General features: G+C 40.7%; 1 protein-coding gene across 1 annotated transcript in view; it reads right to left on the bottom strand.

The window, feature by feature from the left end:
* LTN1 (listerin E3 ubiquitin protein ligase 1) overlaps positions 1-23663 on the bottom strand; it is a 41652-nt gene extending 17989 nt beyond the window's left edge. Inside the window, exons 1-16 of the mRNA XM_054973222.1 lie at positions 23405-23663; positions 21204-21407; positions 20228-20326; positions 19078-19308; positions 18093-18145; positions 17350-17530; positions 11170-11343; positions 9975-10165; positions 9446-9593; positions 6513-7280; positions 5735-5776; positions 3401-3593; positions 2825-3064; positions 2276-2429; positions 2010-2160; positions 553-754 (exon numbers count right to left, since the gene is read on the bottom strand). Of these exons, the coding sequence (XP_054829197.1) occupies positions 553-754; positions 2010-2160; positions 2276-2429; positions 2825-3064; positions 3401-3593; positions 5735-5776; positions 6513-7280; positions 9446-9593; positions 9975-10165; positions 11170-11343; positions 17350-17530; positions 18093-18145; positions 19078-19308; positions 20228-20326; positions 21204-21407; positions 23405-23446 (3073 nt within the window). The 5' untranslated portion in view covers positions 23447-23663. The remainder of the gene's footprint in view (positions 1-552; positions 755-2009; positions 2161-2275; positions 2430-2824; positions 3065-3400; positions 3594-5734; positions 5777-6512; positions 7281-9445; positions 9594-9974; positions 10166-11169; positions 11344-17349; positions 17531-18092; positions 18146-19077; positions 19309-20227; positions 20327-21203; positions 21408-23404) is intronic.
* Positions 23664-24319: the final 656 nt, after the last annotated feature.

Raw genomic sequence — 24319 nt, 5'->3', positions numbered from 1 at the left:
CTCACAGGTTTGTTGTGGGGAGAGAAGGATTACATAAGCCATCTTGAGGAGAAAGGTGGGGTATAAATAAATAAATAGATGCTTTAGTCTCCAGTAGGGTCTCAGTTCACAAGGATCATTACAGAGAGTGAATTCCAGTTGAGATTTACTGACATCCTTTTTTTCCTAGTTGTACATTCAGCATACCATTCAATGGACCACACTTGTCTGCTCATTGTTCACATGAGTGCTCTAAAGACACAAGGAGCTTTCACTCATGCAAGGTCTCCCCCATTCAATTCAACTGAGAAGGTAATTTCATGTACAGAACAGAAAGCTCATCTCTGCCCTGCCACTGAATGTGCATGAGAAAGTTCTGCCTGAAAGCAAAACACCCACAGTGCTTTAAGTCAGAATCACAGCTTCAAGAAACAAGCCACTGTGTAAATTACCACACCAAAAGCACAACATAGATGTGCCAGTGATTATAATAAAAAAATATCCTTACCAATTCATAACTTTCAAAGACATCAATTATCTCCTAAATTTGATTTTTTTTTTGCTATTACTTACTGATAGATCCAATGTTGCTACTTTCCAGGTCCTGCTTTTCAAACACCACTCCTTTTCTCAGTAGCAACAGTGTCACTCTACTTAACAGTGCTGCAGTGCACAGGTGGCTTGGAAGTTTAGCCATGTCACAAAGACTCATATCTATTCCAGAAATCAGGCAATTCATACTCAGTCTTCCTTCCAAAAGAGGGTTTTTTAACCACTTTAACAACATACAAGAAATGGAAATTAAATGTTGATTTTCCAAACAATAATGCAAACTTTAAATATTTTATTACTTTTGAAACAAAGGTATGACATTAAGATTTCAGTTCACAATAACTGATTGTAGTTATAACTAGCAGAGGAAACTAACAAGAAAAATATCTTCATTCCATATACAAGCATAAGAGTGTTTCACTTATCAATTTTGTTCTCATACTCATTAATATATTAGATTAGAATCTAGAAAAAGCACTTGATCTATCAACAACAAGGGCTTAGCTTCCCAGTTTACACACAAAGTGCTTTTGCCACATACACTAATGTTGGCAGAGGTAACATGCTTCTGAGTGGTTACGATGTAATCCTATCAGCTTTAATGAGATTACACTGTGAATAGGTATTTATAAGATGGGACCACAGTACTATTCCTCTGGGAAAACATAATAAATGTAAACTATAGCACATTAAGAGGGGGGAAAGTACTCCATTAGATTTGGGGCATTTTACAGTATTTTATAGATTTGCAATTTCCCCAACCAAATTCTTTTCTTCCTTTTGAAAAGATACTTTTATAACATATACACATGTATACATAAAGATAAGCAAACAGAAAAGCAAATCAATTAAAAACAGCTTTAGTACCATAATTTATTTAAAAGCATTGATTGTTGCTAATATGTAAAACTCAATTTTTGCAAACATGTTTGTAGTTACAAAAGAACCTGTACACCATAAGTAAGAGATAAGGTATGTACGAATGATGGGGATTTTTTTGCATCCACACAAACCCAGGATTAGGGGTCGGCCCTATCCGCCTGTGTGCTATTGCAGTTGCCTGGTGTCTGTTTGTGCTCTAGAAAATGGCTCCTCCCACATCCTGAAGGCCCTTGCTCTAAGGCTGTAGAAAGTGTGTTTTCAAATTGGGATTCTTGGCTGTCCTGCTGCAGAGATTATTAGTGCAATCATGAACAGTCTAGCTCAGTTGGAGAGAGACCAAAAAATTCTGTCCTCACTCCTCAGGGAACGATAGAGCAGGAGCTCTTGATAAATCTGTTAATGTAGAGCACACAAGACCTGAAAAAAGGGGAGGGGGAAACAAAGACGTTTGTGCCGAAGACATGTTTGCACTCTCTCCATAGTCAAGATTTCATCTGTTGCATAGATCTGTAGTTCACAGCAAATTTTTCTTTAACATGAAAAGCCATCTCACAAATACTAACAATTAACATCCATGGTATAAGTCAATTTTTTACCTCAGTAGATAGGGATTCCCGCATCATTTCCCATTCAGATTTGCTTGGGGTAAGCCATTCAACATAGTCTTTCAAAATATAAACAGAAACTTCATCAGCTTCCAACAGTTCAGTTAACAAATCACTAACTGCAGAAATCAAAACCTGCAGGCTGACATGAAAGGAAACGAGTGTTTTAGATGAAGAATAAAGCACCAAAATTAAGTAACAAAATCTGTGAAATCAGTACATGCTTGAGGAAGCAAATTATAAAACTATGCAAATACCTTTTAACATCCATCACTGATGACTGAAGCTGATTCTTCACCCAGAATGCAGATCTCTGAAGGATGGTGCTTTCTTTATGCATATCACCAAGCTGATGCACAAGTGACTTTAAGCCACACATCCAAGTATGCTTCAGCTTATTTACAAGGAAATCTACATCCGTGAAAGAAAATGGTATAGCATTTTAACTGCTGAACTACACTGAGCATAACAGCAAATTACTGTGCCTCAGCACAGTAATTAAGAACAGATTCCAGCCTGTAATTTGCTTTTGAAAAGGTTATGCTGTCCTCAACCAATTTTTATATATCTTCTAAAAACCTGAGAGGGAATTCAATGAGTGGTGGATGAAGTCAGATAACTTTGGAGCAAGGAGGAAGACAACTAAGAAGGCCTTCCTCTTTCTGTGAGGAACATTCAGTTCAAATATTTACATATCAGTCCTTGTCTGCTGTAGCAAGCAGAAGTAATCCCACATATCGGGCATCCCCCTCCACCAAAGAAGCATCAAAAAGCACCTCAACTGATCTGGCTAAATGGTACAGTACCTGACAAATACGTTGTATCCTGGCTTTGTGCACACAACTGAAAAATAGTGAACAATAAGTCTTCTGATGATGGCATCAACAAGCATCCTTTAACTGAGCTGAAAAAGTTAGATGCTATGTCACAGATGAATGACACGGATGGCTCAGTATTTCCAGCTTCTGAAAGATTCTTTGCTTTAGAAAGAGCTGCCTGAAGTTTATCTATTATCCTTTTGACATAAACGTCACCAACCAAGGACTCTATTGATTAAAAAGGACACACTGTTAAATTGCTCAGAAAGCAGTAGATGATCTGCATATTGCACGCTCTGAACATTCTGCCATGAGTTAACTTGACCTGAACTAATCACTGATTCCTCTTTTAAGTGAATCCAGTGAGGCTGCAATCCACATCTTAGACATTCTAGTCTTCACTGCTTTCACATATATCACAGGTTTGGCTTAATGATGCCAATGTCTAACCCTTCCTACCACGCTGGCTTACCTTCCATTTAGAGAAGTGTAAGATTAACACAATTGTTATTTCAAAGAACTGTGTAAAGTTTATTATTTCCAAGGAAAGCCAAAGTCCCCTACCGTTTTTAATATGCTGTGATAACACGAGGCTTAATAGGGCCCATTTTTCTGAGTGGAAGGATTCCATGGAAGCAACTGCAGTTTTCAAGCTTGTGCTGCACAGATCATCAGCCAGAGTTACTAGCTTCTCCCCCAACACATTTCCTTTTAGCCAACTAGAAACCAAGGAATGATTTTCTGAGCTTGAACATGCCTAAATTATATTAAAAAAGATTTATTCAGAGCAGCTGCAATTGTTTACTTAGAAACAGGCAATCTTTCAATACATTCTGTTGCTTTTATATATATGAAAAATACATAAAATACTGAGTTTGTCTTGATCATGCTAACTATGACCAACAGATGAACTAATTTACTCATGCAGCAGCACAATTGAGAGTTTTATTTATTTACTTCATTCATACCCTAACAGAAACCTAAGGTGGCTCCCATCATTCTCCTCTCCTCCATTTTATTCTCATAACAACCCAATGAAATAGGTTAGGCTGAGAGTGTGTGACTGTCCCACAGTCACCTGGCAAGCTTATATGGCAGAGCAGGGATTCGAATGATACTACATTAGCTTTTCCTCTGAAGAAAAGGCATCTTTGTTCACCCTTCACTTGAGAGTGTCAAGATCCATCCCTGCAACTACAGATTTCTTCAGGCCTAGCAGGTACCTCTCTTGCCCAACAGCCTCCACAATACACAAACAGAGAAATTCTCTTTCCTCTTACAAATCAGGAACCCCGCAAATGTATCTCAGAAGCTGAATAGAGAGGGTGAAACAATCATAAGCCCGGGTATGTTCCCCTCCTTTTTCATTTGGGTGCTAATTTTGTTTCCCTTCCCATTCAGCTCCAGAGACACTCCCAGGCTTTTTCCCTTTCCTTATCATGATGCAAGCAAAGCAGCCATTTTCATTTTGTGGCTTCCAGCTGTATAAAGAAAAAATTGGGAGGTGGACCCATGTCTCTCTTCAGATGGGTATTTAAGTGGGTACTTAAGTTTATATTCTAGAGTAACAGGTCTTCCTTTCTGCAGTACTATTGGAAGCCATCCAAGTTATTCAATTCTGATACCAGTTTGGCAACAAGCCTCACATTATAAAGATTTCCAACATGGCAATTCCCAACAAGAACACAAGGAACTGTCTTAAGAGAGGGAAATGATCACTGCAAAACAATTATCTCTCTTTCTAACAATAAATTTAAAAATCCAGAATGCAATCCATTCAGATCAATGGGACTTAAACACACTTACTTTTTTTCTAGACTGCGCTATCATTTATTTAAAAATTATTAAAATAAAAAGGCACCTTAAATTTATGCTTCAGTAAACCTGCTCGTCTTTAAGTTACAAATCAGTATTTATTCCCTGCAACAGACTAACCCACTGTCACACTGGAAAAATTATGAGCAGACATGGAAATGTAATCATCCTTTCAATAGATGAACAATAAAATAGTCCAATAAGAATACATTTAATGGTACTTTTTATCATTAGAATAATTGCAATTTTCAAAATAGATCCAGCAATCCTATGAAGTTGTACACACTCAGTTACATGTTCCTCCTCCTTTTAGCTCCAGTGTACCTTCAGCACACACAGCTAAAACAGCACAATTTTTAAAATGTGGAGTTTGGCACATGTGTAGAACCAAGAAGAAAACTTGCAATAGCACCAAGGGCTACACACAACAAGACATGCCAGTCAACTGACAGGGTCAAACACTGTCAATTGACCCATCATCTATCTATTTATCATTTGACTGAAGACAATGCCACTGCATAGATGGCAGCTTACTCTAAATTTCATTATAGTATCATATGCCACCAAGGGCAGAACTGATTTCTGCTTGCCCCCAAGTCCTGTAGTAGTCAGGGGTCAACCTGGCAGTACAGCAAAGCTTCCTCTGCTCAATCCCTGATATACCTGTAGGAATCCCCAGATAGGAAAAAATGGCTTGCTGCTTACTTAGCATAAATCAGCCATAGCTATCTATAGAAAATGGACACATTCAGGGCAAGGGGTATTTTCATCAGCAAAAACAGGCTCTTAAGTATATAAGGAAACCACATTAATTCAGAAAGTGGTTTCACAGCTAAACACTACAGAAACCTAAACGTGTACTCAAGGCATTTCCACACATACAGGAGGTGTTTCACTGTTTACTGGTTTTACTGTTCAGTGATAGCCCTTCATATCTCCTGCGATACTGATCTCATGACCATCAAGGGGCTCTTCTCAAGGAGTTGCTACTATAAAGGGGGAAGCCAATGCCAAGTATGACTGGAAGCAATTACTCCGGACTCAAATCAGTATGTACAAAGTATGATCAAATGTTGAAGATACCTTCTGAATTATTTGAAGAAGAATCTTCCACTTCAGATCCATCTAAAACACAGAAGGTTAAAAAAGTATGTAACACAGAGAAACATGTTAATTTCATAGAATTGCTTTTTACTTTTTAGGGAGCTCTGGCACAAAAGTGTTCGAATACGCAATCTGCAATCAGTACTCAAACCCACAAATTCCATAAGTAAACATATTGCAAGAGAAGCTCAACCACCCTTTTCTTAGCATAGCAGGTTATACTGATCTTTCATGGGCAGATATATCCTCTGCTACCTGGGGAAAGAGATTTGGATTCATTGCAACATAACACCTCTATGTTCTAGCCAGGAAAAAAATGCTGATAAAACTGCACTGTGAATAGATTCACAGTTTATAAAGGTATGCTAACTGAACAGGGTATCTTTTCCTTTAAAAGATATCATCAGTAAATTTGTGGAGGTGCCCCACATTAACATGGTCACTTACTAGGTATTTCATGGCATACAATGGATGGCTAGTGTGGGCTAGTTTTAGATTTTAGCTAGCTTTTAAAATGTCTATCTATTTGCAGAACTGCATTAATGCTGTTTATTCTCTCTCTTTCTCTCTCTCTCTCTCTCTCTCTCTAATCCCCTCTGAATTATCTAAAAGAAATTTGGAATCCACTGACAACAGTCATCAAATAAACCAATCAGCAATACAAACTACTAAACTAATCTTGCAAACAATCACTATCTACAAAATGAGTATATGTAACAGAGATTTTGAAGTTGTTTCATTTGTAAGAAAAATGTACCTTTGTTATATCACTGAGAATATGATCTCTCTCTGTGGCACTGCTGCAGCAACGAAGGACACTATACAAAATATCAATCAAAAAGTCTGTCTCTTTCCTCCAGTCTTCTTTCAGCCAATCTATTACATTTTCATACAGAAACTGGAGAGATGGATTTTCATACTGAGGTTTTATATCTTCTTGAATATTACTCCTACTGTCTAAGAGCACTTGGAAAACTCTACTAGAAGCAAAGTTGCTGAGTAGAGCAGAGAGGAACTTCAAATGCTGGTCAGATCTTTGAACCCTGGTATAAACAATACTCAGTTCTGCAAGTTTACAGACTAAATCTTCCAAAGGATCTTTCCTTAAAGGAGAAAGATGTTGTACATGAAAAATAGTGCCAGGTTCATTGCTACCTCCCACGTCCACATCTTTCCCATTCTCAGAGTTGTTTTTAGCTTCATCATCTTCTGAAAATCTGATCTTTACAGCTTTTCTTTTGTTTGATTTCATCATCTTTTCTGCATTCTGAAGGATTTGTAGCAAACAGGACACAGCAGCCAAAGCTTTCTCATCCGCAACTATTACATCAACATGAGCCACACAAACTTTTGAAAGTCCATCCCAAAAGTTCATCAACATTCTTTGGAAAGTGAGAGCTGTTTTATCACAACTTGAATTTTCTGTTCTTGTTTCCCAAGCATTTAAAAGGTCTGCTACCTCATAAAACAAAGGTCCATTTTGCAGCCTGGGCAATTTAATCACCATGTCTATGAGAGGAATTAGCTGTAATGAAAAACACACATTAGTCTTAATACTGAGCAGAAATGATAACTGTTTTTCATGAATTGTTTGCCTGCTACAAAAAAAAGTTTGCAGTTATATTTGCATGTACATTGGGAAAGAGTATATGAAGGTTCACATATGGGAAGAATTTCAGCATTCTTTTTAGCAAGACAACAAGGCCAATGGCCCCTGTCTTGCAATGCTGTAGCAGCAGGTGATTGAACAGCTGCAATGCAGTGAAGCAAAGCAAGGAGCAGCACAAAGAAAAAGGGTTAATTGTTGCTTGACCTCACTCTCACATCATCATATAGCCTAAGTGGCAACATGAAACTGTAACTTCATTATGTTATTATGCGATCTTTCATAAAACATGACTCCAAAAATAGCTTCAGCAGCAAACTGGAATTTTAAACAGGCACAGGAAACTGCATGTTCTGAAAGGTACTTTTCAAAGAGTATGTCAGCTCCTTCAAGGCTACACCTGTTGCCCACCACCTGTTCAGTAGTAAACATTTGCCACAGTCCTAATTACTTTCGTATATTTTTAATGGTAGGAATGTTTCCAGTCACGTTCATAAATAACCTGAAGAAACAGTAATGGTAGAAATAATTAACACAGCATCTAATTCAATTAATGAGCTCTGAGATCTACTGTCATCTATGACTATACTTCAACAGGGCGTTCTCATTCATGGTCTTCTCTCTCATGGTAATGGAGGTCTGCATTATCATTTCACTACAGACTTGACCATTTCATTATTGGCTAAAACACTGTGTATATGTGTGTACTGCCATCAAGCTGCAGCCAATTTTGTGGTAACCCTGTATGGTTTTCATGGCAGCAGATGTTCGGAGATGATTTGCCATTGTCTGCCTCTATGTAGCATTCCCTAGATTTCTTTGGTGGCCTCTCATCCAAGTCTTAACTGGGGCTGATGCAGCTTAGCTTCCGTGAGATCAGACTAGCCTGAGCTTTCCAGGTCAGGACAAAATACTGCACAGAAATATTTTAATGTCCAAGTAGCTACTGATGGATTTAAAATTGCTGGCTGTGAGCTGAATTGTTTCAGTTTTATAGATGGTTTAATTGTATTTACATTTTATTCCCATAACATACAAAAAATTATTTTAGTATTAATGAGCAGGATACAGATTTTCAAAATAACAACAACAACAACATTCAATTTATATACTGCCCGTCAGGATGACTTAACACTCACTCAGAGTGGTTTACGAAGTATGTCATTATTATCCCCACAACAAACAAACACCCTGTGAGGTGGGTGGGGCTGAGAGAGCTTCTAGAAGCTGTGACTGACCCAAGGTTACTCAGCTGGCTTCAAGTGGAGGAGCGGGGAATCACACCTGGTTCTCCAGATTAGAGTCCTGCACTCTTAACAACTATACCAAACTGGTGAAACCATTTTCTTTTATGCTTCAAGAGTAAAAAGAAATTGTCCTAGTTTATTAAGTTATTAATGGGAATATGTTCTCAAATCTGAATACATTGAGCCTCCACAAATATCAGATGATATAAAGGACATAGGACTCTGCATGCTCAATTAAACCAGACTAGCCCAAAAGATAGTAATGAACTTCATCTGGGAGACCTGATTTTCAATTTTAATTCAGCTGATAGTCTCTCAACCTCACTTCACAGTATGTAAAACACGAAAAGGCTGCTGTGAATATAAGCAAGTACGGAGATCAAAGATAAAGCAAGTAATGCATTGCAAAGCCCTACATACAAAGCCCTTCAAAATAATCGAATAATGAAAAGAATTAAGACTTGCCCTCACTTTGCCCACTGAAAATTAGTCAGTGCCAGCTGCCTGGAAAAATACCATTCAACAAATGAAGGGAAAGTTCCTCCAGGGCTTTCAGAGGTCCCAAAGAGGACACAGGTTCAACTTGCACTACACCAACCCTCTGTTCCTTCCCACGCCATCTCCAGTAAGTGCAGAAAGCTTCAGATGGAATAGTAGAGGTCATGGGGAGGTAGCAAGGGAGCCATGAAAGGCAGCTAGTTCTTCCTCTTCTCTATCAGCTGCCAATTTAATGAACGCACAGCTGGAATCTAGATCTAAACTCAGAACTGGCCAGTTTGGTTAAAATCTAAAAATAATCAAAACTCAATGGTATTTTAAGAACCTTATCATAAATACCTGATCATTGATAAGCATTTCTTGAATTTTAATTTCTTCTTCTTCTTCACCTATGTTCTGCAATATGGTAAAGCGCAAACATTCCATAAATGCTTGTAAGATTGCAGACCCCTCTGAACGGCTAGCTGTAGCTCTTTCAGACAACATGCTAGGCAAGCACAAAATTAGGAAACAGAATGAACTTCATTATTGCCTTTGTATTAAAATATGATTGATTAAAAGTGTAACTACTGATTTTATAAAGCAGTACAATGCTAGTTAGAAATTTAGTATGGCGAAGTAACAGTATAGATAAATGTAAACTTTGAAAACCAGAAAATTGTAACCTAATCAGATTAAAAGAATTAAAAAAGCAAATTTAAAAACCATCCATCAAGAAACTATGACTGCCAGACAGATGATATTCTAAACACTGAGGTTTGACATCTGCAGTTTTTAACATGGCTTAAATATTATGTGTTCTTTATTTTTTCCACACACAGAGATAAAGGAATTCTTTAACTGAATAACCAGAAATAGCTGTTCATACCCTTGAATTATGGAGGTAAAAAAGGTTCTCGAAAAGTCCAGCTTTGGTTCAGTAATGTCATGAGGTACCTTACTAATGAAAGGTAAGAGGTTAGGATATATGATAGTGGCAAGACCTCGTCCTCCTTCTCGAAGTACTATCCATAACTTTGGCAGGACTCCCTTTTTGGAACTCACATGAATCCAACAATCCTAGAGAATAATATTAGGTGCATAAATGAATTAAAGAACATTCCATAGACTTGAGAACAGATTTCTAATACAATTTTTAATCTATTTTAAGGAGTATCTACCCAAAGATCACAAATCTGTTATATTAATTCAAATTAGCAGTCTAATCTATTCAGATATAACGACAATGTGGTTTGTTATTATGGGAGCAAGATTTGCAATTCCTTCGGCTTATGAACTTCCAGTTCCATCTTCCCTTGCCTGCAGCTCAGTGTGAAGATTTCCTGATTCTTGACAAACCACCATTTGTTGACACATCTGAATCAAACAAAACTGTTATTAGTTCTCTTGCCATAAAACTAGGATTCTAAACCATGGCATGTTGTAACTATGAGTTCAATGTTAACAGGTTCTAAAAAACATCTGAACAACTGAAATGAATCTTGTGTGCACTGATGTTCAAAGTAGAATCTTCAGTGACCTCTCTTCAGAACAACTGGAATTTATAAATTATTATTAACATTCTCCAGTTTGGATCCAAGTCTTCATAAATATAGGGCGCTTCTGCATCTTCCTCTCCTTCTTCCCTTCCTCAAAAGTCCCTGGTTCCCCTTCTTTCTCCCAATAAAGCTTCTGGAGAGGGGTCATGGGACCCCTGGAAGAAAAATGGCATGCAGTAGAGGGAGCTACAGCAAAAAAAAAAAAAAAAAGGAAAGTGGCAGCCACCACAACTACCACCATAAACTTTTGCTGTGTTCATGGAGCTTGTTCCTCTCACACAGTCTCTCCCTTTCTCTTCTTGCACATTCTTATTATATATAAACAGCATGACAATCTTTAAACTCATCTGGGAATGCTCAATGCCTATAAAATAATTAAGCCTTTATAATGCATGTGTATACTGTACTACAAAAAAAAGCACATCTACTAGATATCCAAAGTTTGTTTTTCAGAAGTGCAGACAGAAAGAGGAACAAAACCCTGCTACATGCAAGAAATAATGTTTATTCAGCCTCTTGCATTACCTCGATGGTTGTAAGGACATGCAGCACAGCTTCCCAAAGAGCAGGGCATACAACAGCATCACTATCATCAATGCTAAGAAGAACTGCTGGGCAAACTCTTGATGCTTCAGCTTTCACTGATTCAGGAATATATTGGCAAAGAGTAGAAATTAGTTCAAAAAAAGCTGAACGAACCTAGAACAGAAAAGAGAGAGGAGCTAAATGAAATCTTTTTAAACAATGTCTAAGAATGACAAATATTTGTCATCTTCATAGTGCACCAGCACAGCTTGTTAAAAACAAAACAAAAACGAAAACTGTTCATTAAGTATTATTAAGCCTTCCTATGAATGCCCAATATGCTCATTAAAGCTGTAGGCCACAAAGAGCTTCAACTAAAGCTATCCTCACTGAAGCAGGTGCTTTGCGATTACAACCAAAAGTAAATTTAAGCACTATGGAAGCTTACAGGGTGAAACATTAAAGAGAATAATAGGGATGTGCAATCTAGCATTCACATACCGCTTATATAGCCAGATTTATGCCAATCCAGCATACTCCTGCTATGCCAGTTCAACTAGAGAATCCCAGATCAGATGGATGGATACTGATGGACCAGATGGATGGATACTAATGGACCAGATAACCCGAGTTTATTCAGTTTAATCTGGCAAACGCTGTAGGCTGGCTTCTCAAAGCGGGCAGGGCAGGCAGGAGCGGGGGGAGAGACCATCTCTCTCAGCCCATGCCCTCACAGCTCCCCATGCTCCTGGCTGGCTCTTCTCGCACCATCTCTGCCTGCTGCCACTTCATGCCATTGCCCTCTAGCTGCTGCTCTACCTCTGCTGCCCACTTTTCTCCATGAGGACCATGGATTCCCATCCCACCTCCACCCACAAGCTTCAAAAGAGTCCTTCAAGACACTGATGGTCTCCTTTTTAAACTATGCAGCTTATCCGGCAAGCCCCATCCCCTGTTGCTTTTTGGGATTCTCTGGTTTGACACTGGGGTTCTCTGGTTTGACACTGGTTCCCTTACTGTAGTTTGGTTCAGTTGGGCCTTGTTGGTTCAACTGCCATTGGGAGTGGGACTTTCACTGGGAATAGCTTTTGGCCAGGGGTTACCTTTGCTTAAAGTTTCTTTTTGCCTGGAAAGCCTTGGAAATGTTTCCTCCTTAGGAAACAATGGAGACTAGCTGGGGGCAGCACGTTCATGGGCCCACAGAATTGAACTACAGGGTCCAATCTTCCTGAAACTTGGGTAGGGGGGTCTCTACTGGACAGAAAGGGTAGATTCTCGGCAAATTTGATGGCATTTGCTTGAAAAATGCCCCCCAGCCCCCCCGATAGTTTTCCCCATAGGAAATAATATGAACCTCAAAAGTGGAGCATCATTCCAAGTCTCACTTATGGAGTACAAAGTACAGCGGTTTGAGAATTTGAGCATACATACTGAATGCCTGTGAAGAATCATGCTTGAGGAAAGGAGAGGATAAACAGTTATGAAATCTTCCCCAAAGACAAAACATGTTAAATCTCCTTCTTCAGAATAATATACACTTTTAGGAGCTTGGGCAGGCCAAGTTCCCATTCGCATTTTCTTTCCCTTGAACTAACACTCAATTGTCTGTATCTCCATGTGCATGCTATTTTGGGGAGCACTGGTCTTCTTTAGTTTAATTTACAAAGTCATATTTTCTACATGCTTGAGAACTTTCCTATCATCTGCGTGTGGTCCACTTACTTTGCTATTAGATACAGCAAAATAATAATGATATATTGGAATTATCCCCTACATCAGTCAAACTGGAATGCCATGTTCTTGTCATTTTAATATAACAGAATGTGTAAAATGTTTTAATGGTTCAGGGACCTGTGAACTATATTAGCAAGTTAATAGTTGGTTGTTGGAAATGGATTCTTTTGCAAAAGTTTTCAAAGTTCCTTAGAAGTCAAAGCTTGCAGATAAACAGATGCCAGACTCTGAATGACTTAGAAGAAATGGATATGAAAAGGCAAAAAAAAAGGTGATTACAGAACAAGATCAGTGCAGATAGTATATATCAGTAGTTTTCAACCTTTCCAAATTCAGGACCCACTGAGCTGCATGTGATAAGAAGTCATGTGTCACTGAAGTCATGTGACAAGAAAGGGGGCTAGAATTATGACCTCACTGGTGTGACTGTGGTTAGGGGGCATGAATACCATGGAGGTGGGATAGAGTTGCCATGTCCCTGTCATCTTAAGCTCTCATTCACTGACTTGATATCATGGGTGGGGCCAGCAATGTCACACTGAATAGTTATATTTCCACCCTCAACTGGGTATGTACCACATGTACCATTCGTAGTCACAGTTAGAGATGGGCACGATCAGAATCACGGTGTGAAAAAAACCCCCGATAATGGCGTTTGCGCCATCAGGACTCAGCTAGGTTCCGTCCACGGTGACCGATCTAGCGTTCGGGGGGGGGGAGCTTGATCGGGGGGGCCATCATGATCTAATTGGAGAGCCAGACACTCAGGTGCCAATACTCTATTCCCCTAGCAACGGAGCCAGGGGAATGCCTGAGCTGTATTTTCCCTCCTTCTGTCACCCTGGAAAACCGAACGGAAGCCCAGCTTTCCTTGATTAGCAGGCTTCCTTCCAACCACGGAGCAGCGACCCAGGGAAGGGAGGGGGAAGGGGGTGTTCTGAAGCCATGGGCACAAAGGTTTTTTGCTTTTTGAAAAAACGGGGCTTTGTAGGAGGAATGGCTGTTTTTCTGTCTGTCACTCTCTGTTTTTAACCTGCTTTTAAACACTGTATTTTGTGGGAAAATCTCATTCACGGTTCTGTGTGTGTGTTTAAAATATGCTTTTTGAAGACTGGCTGCTTGCTTTTAAAATTGGGTGGGGAGGAACGGAGGATTCTGTCCCTGCTTTTTTTTAAAAGCTGGCTGAAACATGTTGACGGGGTGTCTCTCTCTATTTGGAGAGGCAGGAATAGATCCCCCCCTCTACTCTAAAAGTGTGTGTGTGTGTGAATCAGGGCCGGATCGACGGGGGGGCAGGGGGGTAGTCTGCCCCCAGCGCCGCCAAAGAGGGGGCGCCGGGCACAGTTGCCAGCCCCAGGAGCGTGCCTGGGGAAAGTTGAATGGCGTGGGCAGCCTCCCAGCCACCCGCGCTGCCTTTTGTCTCTCCCACAGGATAAGGGGCGGCCAGCATGTGGGAAAAGCAAAAGGCGGCGCACGTGGCTGGGAGGCCGCCCGCACCGTTCGTCTTTCCCTACGACAAGGGGGGCGCGGGCAAGCCAGCCACCCCTTGTCTTGGGGAAAGGCAAAAGGCAGCGCAGGTGGCTAGGAGGCCGCCCGCGCTGTTTGTCTTTCCCCAGGACAAGGGGCGCGCGGGCAAGCCGGCTACCCCTTGTCCTGGGGAAAGGCAAAAGGCAGCGCAGGTGGCTAGGAGGCCGCCCGCGCCAGTCGTCTTTCCCCAGGACAAGGGGCATGCGGGAAAGCCGGCCGCCCCTTGTCTTGGGGAAAGGCAAAAGGCAGCGCAGGTGGCTTGGAGGCTGCCCGCGCCGTTCGTCTTTCCCCAGGACAAGGGGCGCGTGGGCAAGCCGGCCGGCCCTTGTCCTGGGGAAAGGCAAAAGGCAGCGCGGGTGGCTGGGAGGCCGCCCGTGCCGTTCCTCTTTCCCCAAGACAAGGGGCATGCGGTCAAGCCGGCCACCCCTTGTCTTGCGGAGCAGGTGAATGGCGCGGGCAGCCTCCAAGCCACTCACGCTGCCGCCAGCCCCGCAGCGCAGCGGGACAGCCGGCTTGCTGTGTGGGCGGGGGGGGGGGCGACCCAGGAGCACGCACGCACAAGAGCCTGACTACGGTTGCCCTGGGCGCTGGCAATCGTAGATCTGGCCCTGGTGTGAATGTCCCCTCCCTGAGAGGAGGCGGCTCATTGCCAGGTTAAAAACTTTTTCCCCCCCTCTGCTCTAAGTGTGTGTGTGTGTGTGTGTGTGTGTGTGTGTGTGTGTGTGTGTGTGTGAATATCCCCTCCCTCCCCGTGCCTGCCGGGCCTGGCGGCCACTGCCACCAACCACCATTCCTATATCGCTGGAAACAGCGGGGTGCCTCCCGCTTTGGCCTCCCCGATTCCCGATTCCGGATCGGAAACGGGACTAGATCGGTTAGAATCAGTGACCTGGGTTCGGCGGCAGCCCGGATCCACAAACGGGCTGATCGGTGGTTTTTTTGGATCGTGCCCACCTCTAGTCACAAACAAAGAAATAGGCCGTCCCTGTAATAAACTATAATGCAAAAAGGAGGGAGGTGAATCCCACAGGGAACAAAATAATCAATTTCATGCAATAAATCAATTTATAAGTGCAATTGAAAGTGCAAAGTGCTGGTAATTCATAAATATTCCAACAATATAACAAATTCATAAATATCCATTCACAAATATCCATACAAGTCCATAAAAGGCAACATTTCATATATGAGCATTCTCCAAATAGTCCACAAATTCCGGGTGAAAGTCAAAGTCTCTTCAAAGGTAAGTTCTTATAAATTTTCCTTCCTTTAACATCTATATGAGCAAATCCTTGATGAAAAAGGTTTTTTTCTTTCTTTCCAAATCTTCTTCTTTCTCATACATTCATAAATACAAAGCAAAAAGGCTTTCCTTCCATGAGGTGGGTTATAAAAGCAGCAGTCACCCTCACTCCTGCATAATACTCATGAAGTGAGTTGTAAAGGCAGCAGTAAATCTTATTTCTGCGTAACCCTCTCCTGCATAACATTCATGAGGTAAGTTGTAAAAGCAGTAGTAAACCTCATTCCTGCGTAACACTCAATCTGGGGCCAGCTGCAAGCAGATTTCGCGCTTGCTTCTTCAGGAGCCTATTTCCTAAATAGAACATGAGTCCCGTCAGTTTTCCTATATCACAAAATGTAATCTCATACAGATTTAATAGAAATTGTGTAAAAATATTTTCTCAAAGCTACATTTATACTCACATAACCCCCATGAGGAACTCCCCTGAGCAATTAAATCACTCAACCCGGACAAGGCGGAGAGGTTTCTTCACGCGCGTCTAACGATAAGGGTGATTCCCTTAAATAAACAAACTTCATCTGTCTCTTAAAGATATACTGTCACATTCCAGCCATGCAGTTTCCTCCACCCTATTACAAATAACAATTCAAAGATAATTCATTATTCAGCCCTTTAGGTTTAACTGATCCCAATCTAAAAATCCAAAATGCTTCTCTTTGAAGCAGCGCCGCCGTTTGTGCAGACTCACGATCTTTCCTATGAATAACCTCCACAATCGTCACCTCAGTCAGGGGTGCCTCCTGGATGTTGTAACGTATACGCGATATATGTTCTAAAATGCGTACCTTAATGGGTCTTAACGTACAACCAACATAAAGCAGTTTACATGGGCATTCCAAGACATAAACAACCCCCTTTGTTTGACAGTTCGCAAAATGTCTGATAACACATTTATTTATACTGACGGGACTCATGTTCTATTTAGGAAATAGGCTCCTATTAATTTATTGTATTATAAATTGCATGAAATTGATTATTTTGTTCCCTGTGGGATTCACCTCACTCCTTTTTGCATTACACCTCTAGTCACAGTCATGAGGCTCTGAAGAGATGGTCTGTTTACCAGACAAATTATACACACACACCAGAATTCAGTATGTGCTAAAGGCAAAATGTGTGGGAAGGTGGCCTGATCTCATCAGATCTCAGAAGATAAGCAGGATTGGTACTTGTATGGGGAACCACCAAGGAAGATTCTGCAGAGAAAAGCAATGGCAAACCACCTCTGCCCCTCCTTTGCCTTGAAAACCCCTTGATGGGATCACCCTAAGTCAGTGGCAACTTGACAGCACACACTTATATAAATGTAAAATTTAGTTTAGCTGTGAGGAAACAATGACCTGTCATGGTTTCCCATTCACATGTACAATAGCTAATGCAAGCAAGCCTGCGCAGAAGAGTCAGAAGAAGTCATACATCAGCAATACGGCATAACTTCAGCTATCAGAGAAAACTGATTTGCTCATGATAATTGTATAAGTCTTTAGTGATTTAGAGTACTTACTTTTATTCTCTCTCTCTCTCTCTCTCTCTCTCTCTCTCTCTCTCTGATGCTCTGTCTTAAAGGGACTGTTCTGAAAAGAAATTTTGCTGAATACAAAGAGGAAAAATACCTGGGGACTATTGTGTTTTCCATATTTCCAAAACTTGTTTTGCGATAGTAGAGGCTTCAGTTTCTCTTCCAGTAAACTAATCTCACTACCAGGCAATGCACAAAGCAGTTTCTTTAAAGCTAGCAAAGAACAGGTTAAAATTCGAAAGAATTTGGCTTCCCTTTCTTCCTCTGGTACAGTTCTGAAAGAAAAAAATATATAACTTTGCAGTTCAGTAGACAGTATTGCCACGCTATTAGTGCTACAAATAAATAATGTAAAGCTTGTTATCAGTTATCCCTAATATCACACTGCCATGTTCAATTCATTTTCTAGCTCACAGGTTGTAGCAAGATTCTGCCCAGCACAAATTCTCATGTAGACAACTAACCTACTGAACTAAAATGTGCTAATCAAGATATGGCAGACAGAAGGTGTTCTTCTTAAAACAACTGCTCTGATTCAGCAGTTGTTGGTGAACAAGAAAATTATAATGTGCACAGAGATCTCTCAGTTCAATATAATCAGTTGGCAATTCTGCAAACACAAAATATACAAACCTGTTTGATTGGAAAGCCTGCTTGTATAGGAGCCCAGTGCATACACAGAGCTGTAGAATGGGGAAAATATTTCCATATCATGTAGCATGATAGAACTGGAACATGTTGTCTCTCTTATTTTCAAGAAACACCTCAGTTTTACAAATTTACTGAATTGACAGAAAATAATACACTTTATTACCCCCCGCCCCTAAAAGTACATACTGTGGGTCACTTAGTGTATCTGGTGTTTCTTTTAGAAGATGATCTTGTAGCACCTGGACAAAAACAAAGCATTTATTGTTGGGAATGGGGAAAGCCCATACTCCTCATAAAAGAAAAGGTAATGAAATTATTTAAAAGAGCAGTACATTTTATCATTCTATTCAATGTTATACTTCTCAAACTGTAAATAATTGTCACAATAACCTTGAATAAAGTCTATACTTTCCTTATTTAAAGACATTCCTCTACCCATGATGACAGTAGCACTAGTGGTATATACACTAGGAGTTCGGGGCAGCATACATGGTTTGCCCCTCCTCCATTTTATATTCATAACTACCCTGTGCGTGGCTGGGCTGAGCAAGAGGTTTAACTTCACCCAGTGTTCTTCATGGCTCCTGTGTTAATAGTATCAGCTAGTAATAAAGGTCAAAGATAAAAAGTGAATTTGTGGAACCAGTATTAGAGGTGCAGGCAACACAGCCTCTCCTTCCTGTTTGGACTGTCTACTTTTCTGTTTTCACAAAATATGAAAGTGACATAATCATCTATGTATGAAATAATCTAACACAACATTAAAAAATAAACATTAAACAGAATCTCTGTCTAACGAGAGAAAGAAAGTGTTCATGTATTGTCGAAGGCTTTCACGGCCAGAGAACGATGGTTGTTGTGGGTTTTCCGGGCTGTATTGCCGTGGTCTTGGCATTGTAGTTCCTGACGTTTCGCCAGCAGCTGTGGCTGGCATCTTCAGAGGTGTAGCACCTTCAGAGGTGTAGCACATCTTCAGAGGTGTAGCACCTTTTGGTGCTACACCTCTGACGATGCCAGCCACAGCTGCTGGCGAAACATCAGGAACTACAATGCCAAGACCACGGCAATACAGCCCGGAAAACCCACAACAACCAAAGTGTTCATGCTTCCTAAATTGAAAAATAACATCTGCTTAAAGCTTTAAGACAGCCATACAAACTGGGAAACTCACATTCAGAATTTCATCTTTACAAAATACTAAGGCTTCAGGTTGTTTGGTTGGTGGAAAAGCTTTTTCAAATGCCACTTTCGCTGCTGATGCAGCTGGAGAATAAGTATCACATTGAGCTATAAGCCAGTATCCCATAAGACTTTTTAAATGAGGAGCCAAACTTTTCTTAACTTTCAGAATAAGCTGCTCAAAAGCTTGTTGTGTTGCTTCTCGAACCCGACGATCATGATCCTATAAAATATGTTGAAAATACATGTATAGCTCAACGTACTACATAGATATATACAATTACACAGCTTAAAGCACTGGGTTCTTTAAGACAGCTGTTCCCAGAGCAGAGCTTTGGGAAATCAGTTTGCCACCTTCCCTTCTTTCTGAAACTCCCTACACTCCGTGGAAAAGCCACTCTTGTGGGTCAGGAAACCTTAAGAATGGGGTTGGAAGTGGTGCAGAGGGCTGCAATGAGAGAGGAGAATCATTTGAAATCCCCCCCCCCTTATGCAAGCTCCTGATCTTCTTGTATAAAATTCATGCAAAAGAAGAAGGCTATTTCTGCCAATTCCTTCACTGCTTCATCCCATACCATTCTCAAGGGTTTCCAGCCCTCTAGAATGGGGGGGGGGGGGCGCGCAAAGGGGCTACAGAAAAAAGGGGAAAGTAGCAAAGATCTCACCCAAAAGTTTGATTTTACTTGGGATTCTATGGATCTAATCTTATGGATTTCCATCTGTGGAACAGAACTTCCTGCCTCTGCAGCTCACTGATCTCCACATAACACTGCTCTAGGGAACAGGGGATTCTGAGGAACAATATAGAGGGGAGGTTTGCAGCAAGGAGGAATTGGTAGAAATTGCCAGCTTAGTTTTTCTATTTGTCAGTAAAAACCAGTTTATATAAACAGAGGGCTGGATCTAGACTATCTGAAACCATCTCTGTTACTTAAAACATTAAGACACACAAAGCAATACAAGTTTTCCCACATTGCTTTGTAAATATTATCATAAAACAAATTGATTCTTTTTCACGTTTTAAACGTGCTTTAAAGCAGTTTACCTGTGAAAAAGTACAATTAAATGAACTACTGATTACTTTGACAATGATTGTGATAAATTCTGAGAGGTACAGTGTGGTTCATATTTGCCATACTTACAATGGATATTTTACAATAAATTCTAGACCAGTAAGGCAGAACTCCTTTAACAACCTCTGTTTCTCTTTCCTTACACATCATCCCAAATTCTTGCATAGCCTAAAATTAAAAACAGTATTTAAGAATTTACAAGATTTTTTCAAAGCAAGCTGGTATTTTATTAAACTTTCCACATTTCTCCTGATATATCAATCACATTATAAAGTAAACTCATCTCATCTGATCGGCTTGCATCCAGAGAACAAAGATTTCTACAAGCAGAATACCATTTTTTGTCTCACTTCTTCCCATGGCAGACTGAAATGCCACAAAATCCTGTTCCTGGGGGACAGGAGACTTCCAGAAACAGGATGGGGTACATTTTGGGCTACCCCAGTAGGTGGCAGAAGGGAAAGAGGAAGAAAAGTTGAAATCTACAGGCTAAAATCCTTGTTCCCACAGAAGTGGTGCTCTGGATCCAAGCTAGTGTGTGTGTGGTGCCTTCAAGTCAGAGCTGACTTATGGCGACCCCTAGTGGGGTTTTCATGGTAAGAGATTATCGGACGTGGTTTGCCATTGCCTGCCTCTGCAAATCTGGTCTTCGTGGGAGATCTTCCATCCAATTATTAACAAAGGCCGACCCTGCTTAGCTTCTGAGGTCTGATGAGATCAGGATTACCTGGACTATCCATTTCAGGGCCCAAGCTAATATTTATATATTTATATTCTGTCTCTTCTGAAAACTCAAGCAACTTACAAATATAAAAGAGAAATGCAGTGGCACCTTCAAGAGTAACAAAATTCCAGCATTACCTTTCATGCAAATTGTAATAAGGCAACAATCCCAAGTTCAGCCACTATGGCTAATTGCAAGCAAAGCAAACCAATTATGACAAAAAACTCAAAATGTATAAAACTAGAAATGACTACTTTATTATTCAGAGTATTTCCTATCTCTTTCATCTTATAGATACTTTAACTGCTGCAACAAACCTACCTTTAATTTGGTTATAACATCTCTTTTGGAAAGTTTTCGCAGCACCATCCGGAAGTCAGCATCTACAAGGCTATCTATTTCTTCAGCTCCTTGAATTGCAGGAACATATCCGAGATCACTAGGGGAAGTGCCAAAGCCAATAAACCCAGGAACAGTTCCTCGTTCTTTGGCAAGAAGTTCTGCTGCTCTACCACTGCTAGAAGGCTGTTTATAAAGAGAGAGGGATCAAATTTACAACACAAAACTAAAGTTTATATTTACTGAAAACTTTGTTTAGTTTTATTTTTGTACCCAACATCTACAGCTTTGCATCTTATTACTTACTTGCTTGCCTTTGGCTGTGTGTTTTTATTCTAACTTACAAGTCCAGCTAGATGTCGTGAATGAACTGATTCTATTGACCAGTTACCAATATGTGTTAGATTTGTTCTCTAGCTACACTGCTGCCTATTCAAACTTTTGCCTGCTCTCATACTTCTCACTTGAATTGTACTTTAAGATAATTCCAGAAGTCATGCAGATGTACTGCTGTAGCAAAAAAAGACTGCATTCAGATGTCAAAAACAAACCACAATTTGTTCTTGAAGTAAATGAATCTCAAATCTGGTTCATGATCTTGTCTGCACACTCCTTCATTCACCTCCCCCCCAGCCCCGCTTTCCTGGTTCAATATAAATCATTTGGTTATGATGTCCAAGTTTGAGCAGCATAACTAATTTGGATTCTTTTCTAGTTAACCAGTATTCCAAACCCGGTGAACCTTAAGAATAAAACTAGCATTTGAGGCTTATTCATGTCATAAACAGATTGTAGCTGGTTTGTGATAAATTAATGCCAAAAAATCTTGTGGCATCTTAAAAGGCCAGTAAATCTAGTAAATCTAGTAAATATACTAGATTTTAAGGTGCCAAAGGACTCTTCAGTTTTTCATGTTTAAGACTGGTTCTGACTTATGAAATTGTTAAACTCTTGTCCTCCATCAATTTCGGTCATAGATTCACACACACATTTACTGCCACCAACCACATTCAACTATAGGTGAGCTAGACATGATCATATGAGAAAGTACATGCATTCAGATGTTTATACACAGGCTGTTTGCTAAATTCTGATTAATAAGTGGATACTGGAGTGAGACAAGTGGATATGTCCCTGATTTCTCCCATTACATATCCATTCCCACCAGCAATAAATGTCTGAAATCAGAACACAGTTTTGAAATCTTTGATTTTCTCTCGTCTACTCTCCCAACTGTTTTTGTTTTTTGCTTATGTTACTCTTTGAAGCACTATGTACACTGATGATGCTATATAATTGAATAAATAAAGCAGCATATGAGGTGCAAGAGAAAGAGGTTAGAATCTGGGCAAACATATAGACTTTTAACATGCTTGATAATGCAAGGATAGAATAAAGGATACCAGCTACTCTAAGATCTGAAAAACTTCCACTTCAGAGAAGAGTTAAATTGCTTATAAATTCAATGATACACACGGAAACTGTTAATTAAGTTGCTTCATTTAATTTCCACAACATGTAAGCAGCCCCCATAGTGCTCTAGGTATCCGAGTCCTTCCTCCAAGTAAAAGTATAGGGAAATGTACTTTGATTGACTGAAGCCACTTCAAACTTGAAAAATACAGAGCAGATTTTCACTAGACCATTAAGACCCTTGGAACAACCTTGCATTTTCAGTGCCTCTAAACCAGGATCAGGATTTGTTGAGAGTACGTTTGGGGACACAAAAATGGGTAAAAAACTTTCTGACCCCTCTACTTCAAAGCAAACATTTTAAACCTGGCCAGTTTATACTATTTACAAGATAGAACCCTCACGCCAAATTTCAGATTAAAGGAATGTAGAATGACTCTTTCCCCTTCCCGACTGTCTGGGTCTTCTTTCCCCCTTCATTCCTCTCCTTCCCTCATACAATATTTAAGCGGGAGTGCTGGGGGAACAGGCGCTGACCCGTGCCAGTAAAACGAAACTGACAGGTCACCGTGGCGTTTGACGCTTCTCTTGCCTCTCCCGCTTGCCCGAGGAGGCTGCTACCGTCAGCCAAAGTTTATTCCCAGATTCGCCAAATTACGTCCCCTCTTCCCTGCCCAAACACCAGGCAGCGAAGGAAGGCCTTCCTGCCCAGAGAGAAAAAGAGCGCCAGCAACCACCACCCCAAGCCGCCATCGCGCTGACTGCCTCACCCGCACGTTGCCCTTCGTTCGCTGCTTGTTCTTGCCTCCCATGACAGCGGCAAAGACGACGTCGGAAGCAAACAAGGAGCCCAGCCGGCCTCTGCAGCAAGAAGGGGAGGAGGAATGGAGTTTCCGGGGCAGAAGGAGGAAGTGAAAGAAATGGTGGAGAAGCCGCAGGGCCCAGGCGTCTCCTCCCCTTCAGGCCTCGCTGCCGAGCGGCTGCCAAATGACAGAGCCGCTGAAAACAGTTCTCTGAGGGCGGAGAGCTGACAGGGTCTGAACGCTCTCCTTCTGTACTCTTTGCGGTTAGTAACTATATTATGTTAGAATTGTGGTGGCCTTTAATGACTAAAAAATAACTCAATCTCTTGGCGTGCACACAATAAAAAAGCAGGATTTGTCTAGTGGCACCTTAGAGACGAAAAAGATTTTCAGAGTATGAGCTTTCGAGAGTCAGATTTCTGAAGAAGGGAGCTTTGACTCTCAAAAGATTACATCCTGAAATTCTTGCTGGTCTCTAAGGTGCCACTGGACTCAAATCCTGATGATATGCTGCAGACCGATATGGCTAGCTATCTAAAACGAAGGGGAAAAAAGATTACAGGTTTATCCAAATTTGTCATTTATCCTCTTTCCAAGAAGCTCAGTGTTGCATTCAGTTAAGTTTTTACTCACTTTGTTTAAAGTCTGCCTTTCTCACCAAGAATCGAGGATTACAAAATCTTCAAACAGTAGTCTTGTACTCTTGTACACTGGCACTTTTGACATTTCTTTGGGTCTCCTGCCCCAATCAACAGGCACAGAGCTGTAACAGCAGATTTAAATAATATAATATATAAATAGATCATATGTTATAGTCTGGTACTGTGAGGGGACCAAAATAGGATTCAGCACCCCATTAACCAAGGCAGAAATGTTGGCACG

This window comes from Eublepharis macularius, chromosome 3 (assembly GCF_028583425.1).
Source record: "Eublepharis macularius isolate TG4126 chromosome 3, MPM_Emac_v1.0, whole genome shotgun sequence".
Lineage (NCBI taxonomy): Eukaryota > Metazoa > Chordata > Lepidosauria > Squamata > Eublepharidae > Eublepharis > Eublepharis macularius.
The sequence above is the reverse complement of the archived record's forward strand: the minus strand, read 5'-3'. Positions and strand labels throughout refer to the sequence as shown.